The sequence below is a fragment of the Arachis ipaensis genome, chromosome B04 (assembly GCF_000816755.2).
Source record: "Arachis ipaensis cultivar K30076 chromosome B04, Araip1.1, whole genome shotgun sequence".
NCBI classification, from domain to species: domain Eukaryota; kingdom Viridiplantae; phylum Streptophyta; class Magnoliopsida; order Fabales; family Fabaceae; genus Arachis; species Arachis ipaensis.
In genome coordinates, this window is record NC_029788.2 from 24,353,454 (window position 1) to 24,369,419 (window position 15,966).

At 36.2% G+C, this 15,966-nt stretch overlaps 1 protein-coding gene across 1 annotated transcript; it reads right to left on the reverse strand.

Moving 5' to 3' along the window:
• On the reverse strand, window positions 2,920-10,077 carry LOC107636311 (putative glucose-6-phosphate 1-epimerase). The gene is made up of 8 exons (XM_021122392.1): window positions 9,463-10,077; window positions 8,897-9,010; window positions 8,062-8,222; window positions 7,779-7,919; window positions 6,512-6,614; window positions 5,273-5,372; window positions 3,561-3,805; window positions 2,920-3,397 (listed from the first exon to the last, which is right to left on the reverse strand). Exons 1-7 carry the CDS (start codon window positions 9,688-9,690, stop codon window positions 3,591-3,593), a joined length of 1,062 nt encoding a protein of 353 aa, XP_020978051.1. The 5' UTR covers window positions 9,691-10,077; the 3' UTR covers window positions 2,920-3,397; window positions 3,561-3,590.

Sequence of the window (15,966 nt, forward strand, 5' to 3'; positions counted from 1 at the left end):
CGGGCTTAAAAAGGATGTCCGCTGAGCTTCCTTGGTCCACTAGGGTTCTATGGAGATGGGCATTCGCCAGGATCATAGTTATTACCACTGGATCATCATGTCCAGGGATTATTCCTTGCCCATCTTCTTTCGTGAATGAAATAGTAGGGAGGTCGGATGACTCTCCTCCGACCTGGTAGACTCTCTTGAGATGCCTTTTGCGAGAGAATTTGGTGAGTCCCCCTCCCGCGAACCCTCCTGAGATCATGTGGATATGTCTCTCCGGAGTCTGCGGTGGTGGGTCTCTTCTATCCGTATCATCTCGCTTTCTCTTCCCATGACTATCCGACCTTTCTATGAGATATCTGTCGAGCCGACCTTCCCTAGCCAGCTTTTCTATCACATTTTTAAGGTCGTAGCAGTCGTTTGTGGAGTGACCATATATCTTTTGGTACTCACAGTAGTCGTTGCAGCTCCCCCCCTTTTTTATTTTTAATGGGTCTGGGGGTGGCAGCCTTTCCGTATTACAAATCTCTCTGTATACATCCACTATGGAGACTTTTAGAGGAGTATAAGAGTGATATTTTCTTGGTCTATCGAGACCGAGTTCTTCCTTCTTCTTGGTTTCCCTCTCCCTCTCTTTTGTTGAGGGAGGGTGCCCAGGTCGCCAACTCAGGTCTCTCAGCTTAGCATTTTCCTCCATGTTGATGTACTTTTCAGCTCTTTCCTGCACATCGCTTAAAGAGATAGGGTGTCTTTTGGATATGGACTGTGAGAAGGGACCTTCTCTAAGCCCATTGACTAACCCCATTATGACTGCCTCTGTGGGCAGGTCTTGAATATCTAAACATGCTTTGTTGAACCTTTCCATATAGGCTCGTAAGGATTCTCCGACCTCCTGCTTTATTCCCAGGAGGCTTGGTGCATGTTTTACTTTGTCTTTCTGGATAGAGAACCTCATCAAGAACTTCCTTGAGAGGTCTTCAAAACTGGTAACCGACCTCGGGGGGAGGCTGTCGAACCACTTCATCGCCGCTTTCGACAAGGTTGTCGGGAAAGCTTTGCATCGTGTAGCATCAGAAGCGTCAGCCAGATACATCCGACTTTTAAAATTGCTCAAATGATGCTTCGGGTCAGTGGTTCTGTCGTAGAGGTCCATATCGGGGCTTCTAAAGTTTCTCGGAACTTTTGCCCTCATTATGTCCTCACTAAAAGGATCTTCCCCCCTAGGGGCGACTCTTCTCTACCGTCACGGGAGTTCTGACCTTTGAGGGAGGATTCTAACTTTAAGAGTTTTCTTTCTAACTCTTTTCGTCGCTCCATCTCCTCTTTTAGGTTCTTTTCAGTTTTCTTTTGTCGCTCCCGTTCCTGTTCTAACTGTTCGAGGCGACTATGGACTAATCCCATGAGCTCAGTTGCATGGGATGGTCCCTCTTTCTCTGATTCGCGCCCTTCTGAAGAATTCACCTTCGGATTTTTTATTCCGGAGGTGCCTTCCCTGTGTTAGTCATTGGCTTCCTGGTGAAGGGTCAAATCTGCCTCATTGTTTTCGGTGTTCAGATTCTCTTGTTCAGAGTCTGTCTCTACATGACCCTCTTTAGGGGATCTATCCGCCATCACTGGTTGATCTCTCGGGTCCCCGGCAACGGCGCCAATGTTACGATGAGTAACCGGAGATTAATTGGCTGGACGGCGTGGGTTGGCCCAAACGTATGAAGGAGGAGGATCTCAAGTGGATCTGCAACTCGGCGCCCTCCGTCCGACTTGTGCATGCGAAAGAATGGGGGGTGGTACCTGCAAAAACACTCCGATGCCTAAGTTAGCAAGAGTGTTAACAGGTCTAGAGAGTATTGGGACTTAGAGATACCTGAGAAGTGTCAGTGTATTTATAGTGGTGAACCAATAACCACCGTTGGAGTAGTGCCACTTTTTTTGTGGCACGTGACAAATTCTTCTTTACTCATCCAGATTCACACTTTTTTAATTAGCATTATCTATACACAAATTGGGGACAAACGACAAAGTAGGGAGGCTAATTATGGAAGGGATGATAATGAGATTCGATGAGTTCACAAGCATGTGGTGTGCTAGACTGTTACTATAAACAAACAATGGGGCATGCACCATGCAGCAGAAGAATAATCCACTGGTATTCAGGAACATGACAGCGAAAGGTTGCAGTATTACACGCTACTCTCAGCATCTTTAATTTGATTAAAGTCTTAGCAAAACAACAAATATGCCAAAGATATACCTTACTCATTAGTCATTACTATTCCATTTTCATAATTCAGATTATGCTGCCTCTAGTGCAGTGAACATGTCAACATGGCTAGCATTATCATCATGAGAACTTGGTTGGGGAAGTTTCCTAAATAAAATATTACTTATTTAATTCTTAGAACTGTTCTTGAAATCCAACCGCTTCACCAAAAACGTCATAATCTGGTTTTATTTGTTTTGGGAATTAAATCATTTTAATATTTTATATGGAGAAAAACCTGTATGCTTCTCAAATAGATGCCATCATCTCTCCAGTAATCCAGTTGCACTTGGACCTTTAATAATAGGTTCCGTTTTACCGCTGTCTAGGAATGAACTTGTCTAGAAGTTTAAAGCCATACCCCTAAATAAGTTTTCTTCCTCTCTATTTTTCAGCAAGACAAAGTGCTAATTAAAAAAGTGTGAATCTGGATGAGTAAACTTTTAGTGTGATGTCAATATAGTGATGACTGATGATGCATCTTTCTAATACTGTGTCTAAATATATTCCTGATTCAAAATTCTACCATGAATAGGATCAGTTGTAATTCAAAATATTTAACTTTAGACAGACCGATTAGCAAAAACATTCTCGTAAGTCCTAACCTAATCAAAGTATATCTGCATATCACCTACCTGAGTAGCATTCTCTGTTAACATGTGTTTTGACTAGGTAGGTAAAAGAAGCAAAATAGGATCATATAGCAAAATAGCCCAGAAATACATTTTATACCAGTCAACAGGTCCTGTGTGAACTGTGATACATTCCTTTAATATTATAAATATTCTCCAATGACATATTCATTTAGCCTACAACATTTAGGAATAAACAATTTACGGGGTATTTGAGAATCCAAAAAACTATGGATTCAGAAAGAATCCCCGAGTCTGGGCCATTCAACCCAACGTGAAAAGCTGTTGAATTGTAGGCGGCAATTTCCATCTTTCATGGGAGTGAACTCTTCTGCTTATATGCTTTGTTCAGTCTGTCATGACAACAATAGCCATCCATTACATGGGTAAACAAAAGTAGTTCAATAAAATCCTATGCAACATGAGTTCATCCGTTCAACAAAGATTTAAATGGAACATCAAGGGGCAAAATCACTTGAGACACTTTCCCATCAACAAAACCATAATTGTCGCAACAAGCTACCTGCAGATAAAGATTTCCAAATAAATAAACATGTCATGGGAAAAAAATAGAGAATAATTTCTCCTCAACTCTACAGTATTCAAAAGTCGAAACATCAAACGTGATTAAAGTCAAACGAAAAGGGTTCTATGAAATATATTATATATCAATTTGCAGTTACTACCTGTACAGGACACAGCACAATATTGATAATTCAGCTGCCCTGAAGAACTCTCTGAGGATCAAGCTGCCCACTACAATAACTAGATGGAACAGCTGAAAGTTCTAGTCTCCCTTTCCATTCTTCTCCAGGTTTTAAAGTGACGGCCTTTTCAACAGCAGCAGCCTCTACACAGAGCATATGCTTGTACTCGTCGTCACCAAAATCAGCCATAGCCTTTGCTTTCTTATCCCAAGGATTCCACACCACTGGATGGATAAATGAAAAATACATTTAGGTAGCCATTTAAACAACATACAATTGAATTTTAATAAAACTATAATGAGGCATATGTAATTCACCCTTTGTACATAATTGTTTGCTTGTGTTAGATTAAGCTATTAATTTCAATCATGGCTTTGGATTCTCCCAAATTCATAAGTACTGCTTTTAAATTCTGTGGCTTAAAATCAAACTCAAACACACCAAATCAAGAAATTCAAAGACATTGTAGTTTGATCAAGAAAATGCCATAGCCTAGCCTTAAATTAAACATCATTACTTGGAGTAACTTAGAAACTTAAAAGATTTAGACATGGAGTGAAAAACAAAAACCATAAGTTTATAAGATATATACCAGAAAACTTGACCTTCACTGTATCTCATTCTGTTCTTGTATATATAAATTATAAAGCTTAAAAAATGACAAGTGCCCTTGGGAAAAAGACTCATCATTTGATTAAACCTCTCCCAAGTCTTGTTTTCCTCCTCAGGCAATTCTTCTATCCAAAAATTTAGTTTACAAGACACTACTTATGATTGGAAGTTCCAACTTCCAACCATCTTTCAAACTAAACAATATGGACTCCTTAGAATTAAAAGACCTTTTGGGATTCCATCACTGTCCAATTGTCTTCTAGAAAGGTCTTGATCTCTTGATCCTTCTAGGCCATTCTGTAGTGTATCAAGTATCATACTTCAAATTCCTAGTTCATTCCTAGAAGGTTGTTAGGGACTTGGGTATTATGGGGTGCTCAAAGTCCCACATTAGGTAGTATGGGATGCTTGATGGATGCTTGATGTTGTATATAAGGAGAGTGGGTCTTCCCCCTTATTAGATACTTAACAAAGGCTAAATTTTTTTATTTAAAAAATAGTGCTTAACAAATTTAACATAAATGAAATGTTGCAAATTTGAAAGCCAAGGTGTTTTCTATGATATGTGTCATGTTCAGGTGAGTTCAAATATTTAAAACGTCTCTTTTAGATCTATTCTATTATGGTATACTTTCACTTTATTTGGTATCTTTGACGGGTGTAAGATGTGCCAAAAACCTCGGATAAGTTCTTGTTGACTAGCTTTGTTGGCTTTGGAAAAGAAAGGAAGCTAAACCTTTGTGGCAGTGCCAATCTATGCTAATGCGCATTGACAAATCTTTTAGCATGCAAATCATGTGCAATACACTTAAGTGTTTATTCCATATCTAGTGTAATCTCATGATTGTTTTATAAAGTTTTGCTCCATTGGCAGCTTTTCTCTCTGTTGCTTATTATTTTGGAAGAGGACACCGTACCTTCCAATATCTCTGTGTTCTTCCTCTCTTCAACATCATACTAGTATCCAACCAAAAAAAAGGGAAAGATAAAAGCAAAAACAATAAAAGGGGTCCCACTCAGTACTTTATGAATGGGGCACACATATATTAGGCATATGAGATAAGCTTGATAATACTCACCAGCATCAGGAAGGCCATCTTTGCGCAAAACAAATGTTCTCTTTTTTTCGTGATCAATAATTGCGATCTTCGTAGGAGTGCTAAGATATATTTTGTCAACCTATCATATCAAAAACACGAGAAATATCAGCTTAAACTAAAATCTTATAAAACATCATTACAATAGAATTGGCTACATACATGTGGCTAGAATGAGTATTATTTAAAATAAATAATAAATAATATTAAATTCCTGGGCACAGAAGTATATAAACTAGGTGCATACTTTTAATTTTGATCTTTCCATTTATGGGGGAAAAGATTTTGTTAAGATATGTTTATCTTCACAGAGGGGGTAGGGTCCAAACCTAGACCCGGATGTGGAATGGGTGGCATCAATCAAGACATCCTAGGCCATAGCTACTGCTACTATGCTAAAGTTAAACCGAGTGAAGCATCCATATCTGTCAATGCACAAATATAAAGAGGATTTGCAATGGCAACTACCTTTTGGTCTCTAGTAGTTATATTGAATTGTTTTTCAAGTCCACTAACATATAATATCTACAAAATCTATAAAATAAAGACTATTACAAAATCTGTAAGTCACATTTAACCACTATCTCACCATTAATCCCCCAAACCCCAAGTTGAAGTTTTAGTTAAAATACATATTTAGTTATTTTAATTATTTTCAAAAACTTCAAATAAAAAGAAAAAATGTGAAGGATAGGCATCGAATCACTAATAAAAATAAAATAAAAGCTAAGAATGGAAAGAATGAAAAGACAACAAAAAGAAAAGAGCCATGGTGAAGGGTTGGAAAGAATTTGTTAAGAAACATCTCATACAAAATGATGCAAAAGCTTGAACTTTTCGGTAGAGACATTAAAATAGATTTAACTCTAGCAAGCCTCTAAAACAAGAGCCTATCAACCTTGAAACATGGAAAATGCAATAAAAACCCACCAATTGTGATTATGTATTATGAACAGTCTTTAGCAATAAATTAAACATAGGTAAAGACATATTAATGGTTTAATCTTGAAATAGCATTTACGGCCACTTTGGGCAAGAACTCAACAATAGAAAACACAAATTTTAAACTGAAAGCTGAATACTGAAGAATGAAAAATGAAAAGCATCTTCTATTAGTCCAGATAATCAAGTATTGAAGCATATTCAAATTAAACTCTATATTTAATATCAGAATACAGGGGCTTCCTAGAAAAAAGAAAGAAAAAGAAAAACCACACTCACTTCTGATTCAAATGTTAGAGCATCCCCCTGCTCAGTAAAACGCTCCTTGTTCTGCAAGTTGTCAAGATAATCCAGGGTCTCTAATCCCTCGACCCGAACCTCGCTGAATAAATAAAATAAACTAATTAGGAACTCAGTCTATATATTTATATTAAAAAAACAATGTAAAAGCAGTGTGTAATGGAACAGAAAAATGAAGCCTGTTACATAGATGAACATTTTTAATTCAAGATCAATTAGACCAAACTTAAGCAGGCAGTTAGGTGCATTTTAAAGTACATATGAACCGAATATTTAACTGGACCAGTGATAACATATGCATGTTGCACATTTAATTAAAGAAACTACTGTTGCTCATCACTTCTATGTTAGACTGTTAGCACACTTTCATAATCTGCGATTCTGCATAATCACTCTGAACATTCATACACCCGAATCCATAAATCCACGCTGACTTTCATATTCACATACAAATTTTAACAAACAGCTTACTTAGTAAGGAAGAGATCAACAATTCTGGCCTGCGAATCAAGTTGACACCCAACTGCTAACCAGAAAATTCCTTGTTTGCTATGAGGAACTTGAAATAGATCTCGACAAAAAGATACATAACTAGGACAACTATACCTTATGGCATCGCAGACACGGCTAAACAGATGTCATTAGGATCTATCTAAAATCTGTTAAACAATGTACAACAACATCTTTTTAAATGGCTTCTTTTATAGTTTTCTTATGACTTTCCAATACTCCTTTTAACCAAGCATCCAAAGTTATACATCCTCTCACCCAAAAGCCAAATTAGGTTGTATTTGGTTAGTATTTTCATTTTCTATTTTTATTTCCAATTCTTTTCTATTTCCAAGATTTTGTAAAGAAAGAAGTGAAAAAAAAAAAAAAAAGAAAAACGGTGTTTCTTTGTTTTCACCTCTTTTGCACAAATTCTTAAAACTGAAAACACTAAAAATAAAATAGAAAACGTTCTTGCAAACCAAACAGAACTTAAAAAGCCCAAGCCATACATTAACTTCTTGATGCCACAATTAGGAGCTTCTGAATATGGTCGGACAATTATAACAACTAATCATTACAACCTTCATCACCAATCAATATTAATAGCATAACAGCTTCTTACAAGACTAATGAACTGCTATAATTGAGATTAATACAAAGATGCTAACTGTGCCAACAGAATTAGTATATAAATGAAGATCATATCATTGAAACTTCGATATTGAGCGAGACAAAAAAGATCTCAAGCATTTACCTTATGTCTGATACAGAGAAATATGTATGATAAGCAAAGGTGAACGAAAATGGCTTCCCATCACTGTTTGTATTCCTGATCCGAGAAGTCAACATAAGGTCTCCTCCAGGTCCCAGAGCTATCCTTAGACGATACTCAAAACTACATGCAAGCAGAAAGGAATATAGTAAAAAATAATATGACTGAATCATGATATGAAATAGAAGGATGAAATAGAAGGATGAAAGTTAAACAAGGTACTCTACACATAGGTATCATAATATTGTATGTTCCCATCGAATACCTATGAGGCCAAATCTTCGTATCTTCTTCAGAGGGCTTAAGAATCAAATCAACAAAGGCTTTGTTCAAAGTATTCGTTGGAAAAGGAGGGGGATCTTCATCAACAGCCCAGAACCGGTTTCTAGCAAAGCCATGCTGGTCAAGGGTGCCATGGCTTGCAAACTGCAAAGAGCGAATTGCGATGACCATTTATTCCAACAACTACTGATAATAACCAGCAAATTTTAGAAAGCCACTTATTAAGTGTGATGATTGATACTCAGAAATAGATTGTAAGATTTTTTTCAATTTCACTTACATGATTTCAATTGTTTTTCTCTTTACTTTTATTTAGAATCTCACAATAATTCCAGTTAATGTGATCACCTCAAGTCAGAAGTAAATTCCAAAATGAAAACTCTTATAAAGGGTTCCAAAAAAAGTTTAAAAATAATGGTTGTCTTTCATTGATTGCAGCAGTGATGTTAATAATAACCAAAAGCCCACTCGTTCTTTTTATACAAACCATCCCAATGCCAGCAAATCACCTAAGGAAAGTGGGAAACCACACCTTAAAAGCTAGCCATTAAGGATGAAGAACCACTCTCCTTAAATACAACATCAAGCATCCCATACTACCTGATGTAGGACTTTGGACATCCTGTAATATTTGAGTCCCTAACACCCCGATTTTAACATACCCCATTGAACCTTCAACCAATAATATGATTAGTAGAGATCTGGTACTACATTTTTGTTATTTTGCATTCTTATATCCCTTTTTAGCCCTTCAAAGACAGTGTTATCATCATGATAAAAGCATTATGCAAGAACAGTAACTGCTAACATTTACGTACTTGCGGAAAGCATATTGGAATCCCACCACGAATTGCCTTTGGTGGCTTAAATATTGCCTGCACAGCAAACAAGACGGAAAAGATGAATAGGCCATACTCACATAATTTGGCCCACAATTATCAAGATAAAGAAAAGATATTAATTCAGAGTGAATGGGATTTATTGCTGCTTTATATCTCAAACCACCATAAGTACTACTACAGCTTTTAGAATTCATGTTATTTCTGTTTAGACACTTAATGTACTCAAGGCAAACTAACATTCTGCAGAAAAAAAGAGATCTAAAGTATATTTATTTATTTATTTAGTTTTATCTTTATTGACATTTGACAACGAAGTGATAAACATTTTCACTCAAAATCTGGATTTCCTCGGAAAATTGACAACAAGAACACCAAAACCGAACAACAGAAAACGCTATCGGCACGCTGATTTCGCAGATTATTCTCACCAAAACCAGTCGGGAATTCAGATCGATGCAAAAATTAAATCATGAATAGAAAATCTAGATCCGAAAACAGGAAAACAAAATAAGGCGAAGCGAGAGAACGAGAATCGGTGATTAGAGAGTGAGAATACGAAATGGCGAATGAAATGAAGCAGATCGGAAACGCAGGGAGAGAGAGACAGAGAGACAGAGAGATACCTCGGCGGAGGAACCGCGAGACTCGCGGAGAATAACCTTCTGGAGGCCATTGATGCCTTTGGAGAATTCAACAGAAGGAGCAACTGAAGAAGGAGAAGGAGAAGGAGGAGCACTGGTAACAGTGCTCTTTTCCTTTTCGCCACTCATAATAATTATATGAGGTGAAATCAACTGACTCAAGCTTCTCTTTTTTTTTTTTTCTTCTTCCTAACTTTCTCTTCTTCTTCCTCAACTTCACCGCCGCATCCCCCTATTAAGTAGGTAGTATGCTCTCTCTCTCTGTGACAACTGCTTCCAACCTCTTCTTGTTTTGCTCTTTTCCTTCCTTTTTTTTTAATTGCGAGGTCCAAACTACTCCAATGGTAACTCGTAAGTTAATAAGTATAATACTCTAATAATTATACCGACGATAATTCGGGGAAAATAATTTGTATTTGACACTCGCACTTAACAAAATGACAGCTAGTGGAACTACGTTTAATTCCAGAGAGTAATTTCTGCTGATAATAATGATGATAAAGATGACAAATCATAATAAACGGTGCATAAATGTATATGCCAAAAGATAGAGATATCGATCAAGCCCTTTTTGTCCTCTAAGTACCCTCTTTTGAGTATTTCCGCGAAATTGCATCGCAATCTCTACATGACTTCTTATATATTATATTTGTTTTTAAATTTTAAAACAAATTTCAAATTTCTAAAAAAACAACTTTAATCCTGAAAAGAGTATTTTAGACTTCAAAATTAATTCTAAATAGGCATTTTAGTCTTTTAAAACTAATACAAAATTTATGTTTTCTAATATATTTAACAACATTAATTTAAACTTATATTTTTTTTCCAAAAGGTAGTAAGTTATATTTCATTAATTATTAAAAAATAAAATACAAAGATGTTCAAAAGCAGAACAGCATAATAAAAGGTGGAAATTTTCCAAAACAATACATTGAAGGTATTCATCCAATGGTGCATAGTCGAAAAGCGAAGAAAAATCTTAGAAAAGAAAGAATAATAAGTCAAATTGAATAAAACTAAGAGTTTGTCTCATGGAGATGATGATTTAAACTAGGAGTTCTTTGAATTTCACATAGCAATTTGACAGAGCTTATTAGAATGGCAGACGGCATTGAAGTAGAACCTTCAAAAATTAACTGGTTACGAGCTTTCCAACAGTTCTAGCAAATGATGGCCAACAATTGAGGATTACGGTTAACATTCTTCAACAGCCCACCGTGTCCAAAAATCGTTAGGGCTCTAAGGGGGAAGACAGCCACGAAGATAACTTTGAGACCATACTTCTTTAATTTTAGAGCAATCGATCAAAAAATAAGTGATTCTTTCTATTGCTTCATGACAGCAAGGGCATATTGGCAATATAGATGGGATGCGGCGGTGAATTTAAGCAAGCACCGGAAGCCGACCATGGAGAGCTTTTCAGATAAATAGCTTAATTTTGTGAGGCAAGTTCAACTTTCATAGATCAATCCACGGTCTTTTCTGCTGCATATAATTAGGACAAAATTTCAGAGATTGATGGTGAAATAAATAGCCAATTCTATAACCTGAAGCTGTATCATATTACTTGGATTTGTTCAAATTCCATTGCAATTTGTCCTTACCCTGCTGAATTTTGACTGACAAAATCCTGATAGCAACGTCTTGGGAAAATAATTCTTGAATGAGATTCTGATTCCAATTCCTATTTTCAGTAATTAAATCTTTAACTCTTGGAACCAACTCAGAAATAGCATGTCTGTTTGGCATGTCAGATATCATTAAAGGATACAAAGGAGGCAGCCAAGGGTCCTCAAAGGTTCGAATATTCTCTCCAGTACCCACAGCCTAGTTAAGACCTTTTTCATCAATCTTTCGACCTTCTAGTATGCTCCTCCATCCCCAAGAAGGTAAGACTCCAATTTCTGTAGTTATAGCATTACAATTACTAAAGTATTTACCTCTTAGGATTTTGGATAATAGAGAAGTAGGCTGTGTTACAAGTCGTCAAAACTGTTTTCCTAAAAGCGCCAAATTCTGAATTCTGAGATCTTTAAATCCAAGGCCTCCTTTTCTTTGTGGGCAGGTCATAGTGTCCCAGCTAATCCAAGTCATCCGCCTTTCAAAATCTTTTTGTCCCCACCAGAATTGAGAAAGTTAAGAGTGAATTTTTGAAATTAAACCCTCAGACAACTTGAAGCAAGATAATGTATAAATAGGAATAGATTCTCCTACTGCCTTAAGCAATACCTGTCTACCACCTGACGATAGAAGATTGCGCTTCCACCCTTGGATTCTTTTTCGAACCTTCTCTTTGATCATACTAAAGGAAGCCTTTTTCGATTTAGAGACTGTAGAAGGCAAACCAATGTATCTATCCTGTGCTCCAATATGATTAATATTCATAGAGTTAGCCAGTAGTGAACGAGTAATGGAGAGAGTGTTGTGGCTAAGGAAAACAGCAGACTTATTAAGATTTACCCTCTGACCACTGATGCTTTCATAAAAATTTAATAAATGCAGGATGTTTAAACATGCCTCAGGATTAGCCTTACAAAATAAGATGAAATCATCAGCAAAGAGGAGGTGGTTGACCTTGGGGCATCGCCTATATATCTGAAGACCTTGAATTAGTCTGTTTTGTTCTGCCTTGTGTAGCAAGAAGGAGAGACCTTCTACACAAGAAAGAAAAAGGTAGGGAGATAGAGGATCTCCTTGTCAGATACCTTTATTTGGTTTGAAGAAACTATAGGGTTGTCCTTCCACAATGATAGAATAAGAAACAGTTGTCACTAATTCTCGAATCCACATAATCCACTGGGAGTCAAAACCAAACTTCTCCAATATAAACCAAAGAAAGTGTCATTTTACCCTATCATATGCCTTACTCATATCTAATTTTAGCGTAATTTCATTTTCGAGTCCTCTTTTTTGTTCTTTAAGTAATGCATACACTTATGAGCAATTATAACATTATCAAAGATTAATCTATCTTTAATAAAAGCACTCTGCGTAGGGCTAATTAGTCTAGTCATCATACCCTGAAGTATATGCACAAGTACTTTAGAGATAATCTTATAAAAGACTGAAGATAGGTTTATTGGTCTTACGTGAGCCATATCTTTAGCATAAGAAATCTTGGGAATAAGATAGATCTGAGTGTGATTAAAACCCTTCAAAATTTTGCCTCTGAAAAGAAGCTATTAACTGCTCGAAACACATCACCACTAAGGATGTTCCAGAAGCTTTGAAAGAACTTTGCTGTCATACCATCATCTCCTAGAACACTTTTAGGATGAATGTTAAATGTTGCATGTTTCACTTCTTCCATAGTCATTTGTCTTTGAAGCCTACGGTTCATGTGAGTTGTAACCTTAGGTTCAAAATCAGTAAAGAATGGTTTAGGGTTCTCATGACAAGTAGAGGAGAATATGTTCTTGAAATAAGATTCAGCCACAGAAGCAATACCAGCATTTGAAGTAGCCACTTCACCATCACTGCTAGTTAGTTGCCAATTTTTATTCCTTCGGGTTCGATTTCTAAATTTCTAATGGATGAAAGCTGTATTCTGATCACCATATTTGAGCTATTTGATTCTAGACTTATCTTTTCAATAAGATTCCTCATTTTGCAATGCTTTCTCAAGTTTGTCCTCTAGTTCTGAAATGATGTTGCCTCCATGAATTCCTGCTAAACAAAGTTTCTCTAATTTAGACTGTAATGAATCAATCTCTACCTTCAAACTAGATCTATTTTCTTGCTGCCATCTGACAATCTTATGCTGACAACGCTTTATTTTTTGAGCTAGGATATACATGGCTAAACCATCAATCTATTAGTGCCTAACCTCTCTAACAATCTGCCTTATTTCATCATTGGAACACCATCTTTCTTGGAATTTGAATCTTCATTTAGATCTCTCAGTTCTCATATTAGAGTCTAAGAGAAGAGGGAAAGATCTGACCCTAATTCTGATAGTCTAAGAACCGATGCATTAGGATAGAGTTGTTACCAATCAACTCCTACCAGAAATCGGTCCAGTCTCTCCTGTATCAATTCATCACCATACTGCCTATTCGATCAAGTGAATGGTCTTTTGACCATACCAATATCAATCAGGAAAATATAATCAATAAACCTATTAAAAGTTTCAATAGAAGAAGGAGATTTAACACCCCCACCTGCTTTCTCTAATTGATTAGAAATGATATTAAAATCACCCATTAACATAATCTTACTATGGAACTGTTGTGTGACTGAAGTTAATCCAGCAAACTGAGCCATTCTGTATTGATCATTTGAACTGAGATAAACACCTAGATTACCATAGGGATCATCAGAATCAGCTGTCAAAACTGATGCCGCAATGAAGAATCTACCATGCTGTAAAATCTAGACAGTACAACCATCCCTCTATGTCATTGCCAAACCCCCAAATAATCCATCCGGATCTACAATAAACCATTCCGTAAAATCACAAGATCTTAGTTTTTCTTCAACTTGTCGAGATTGATTTTTTGTTTCACAGATAAAACTAACCTCGGGGGAGTAAGATTTACAAATCCCTTTAAGATTGTGGATTGTCAGGGGTCTCCCCAAATCCCGACAATTTCACGAGAGCAATTTCATATTCCGTTGGGTGCCACTTGAAGGTTGGCATCCTCCACTGTCATAGCATCAGAGATAATATTATTGAGGCAAATTTTCTTTGAAATATCTTCAGTAATGTTACCTTCACTCCTCTGTTTGAAACCTATCACGGACTTTCTAGTAAGTTGTTTCAGGTTTGGTGTTTTATTCTCCTTCCTAAACTTGGACATGATACTATTATTATGTTGGACAATATTCAGGGGATAAGATATCTCCAATAAAGCATTAGAAGAAGAATTAGTATCAATAGCCGTACCAGTGTTATTTGAGTCACCTTCATTTTCAGCCTTAGAACCCGAATTGGCAACAATTTTTTCATTATTCTATTTTTTTTATGATCATCTTGTACACTCAATTTTGAGAAACTATAAAAAATCCAAGCAGGTAGAGATTTTTTCTTCGGTTGAGCTTGAACAGAAGCATCCCGAGGTTGATTATGATTGAAGAAAGCTCTCTTTTTAGTTAAACGCCTTCCGACCTGATTTGCCTTAAGCCATTCACCAACTTTAACTTCCTTGATATTGTTTTGGGCAGAGTCATCAATGAAAGATTGGTAGTTCTTAGGTTCATACCCCCAATTTTGCACTATAAGTACAGAGCACTCCTATACGTTCATAGCAAACTCTAATTTCCAGCATTTTCTTATTAGGATCAAGTAATTTCGGTGTATCCCTCACTCTTTTATCACCGTTTAGTTCCACTTTAGCCTTCACTATGTGTGTATCTTTGCTTCTAACTTCAAATAGAGCAACATCTTCAATTTGTCCAAGCCTCCTACCCAATTTTCGGCCAACCTCAAGCGTTTTGTATTGTTCGAGCAATTCTCAAAATTGTGCCCATACAGGAAAATAAGAGATGTGATTATCCTCCATGTTTACTAACTACTTCCATCTACAAACATGAAGGAAAAAACTCTTGAATAACCACGAGAAACCCCTCTCAAGTCGAGTCACATCAGAGTCATTCTCAAAGAAAAATTAAAACTGGTTCCTGAATTTTTCAACTACTCTGAATCCTTTTGGTTTATCCCATATTGCATTGAGAGCTCCTTCTATAGTACATACTGAAAAGATTCGATCTGAAAAGATCCTTTCAAACAGACTCCGTGTACAGGCTTGAATTCTTTTAGAAAAATCTTCATCAGCTAAAATGATCAAATCATCCTCTTGGTCATCATGGTCAATTATATAGGAATTTTGAGTCTTTGATTTGTTGCTCATGGTGTAGAGAAAATTAGAAGGTATAGTGGATAATTGATGATTTCGGAGAGAAAAAAAAATATATGAGATGAGTGAATTAGGAAATAGAGTGAATTAGAAGAGAAAACCAGCATAGAAATGAATTAGAAGGGGAAACAAAATTAGGAAACCAAGTGAGAGTAAATTAGAAACAAAAAAAAAATTAGGAGAAGAAAGTAGAAGGAGATAGAAAAGAAATTGACAAAGAAAGGGCTAAGAAAAACAAAACCATGGAGGCAGCGCAGTGAAACCCTAATAGAACGTAAAAAACCCAGAGGAGCGCTACGCGTTATAGTACAATTTAAACCCATACTTTAATCTTTTAAAATTAATCAAAATCAAATTAATAGTTTAGTAAAATCAAATCCAAATTTTTAATATATAATATAGTTTCAAAATAAGAGGATATTTTTTATTTTTTAAATAATTAAATAAAGTATTTTAGTCTTTTCAAATTAAGTACAAGTTTCTAATTCTAATTCAAATTAAGCAACATTAATTTCAAGGAGTATTGTAGTTTTTTACACATAATCCAAAA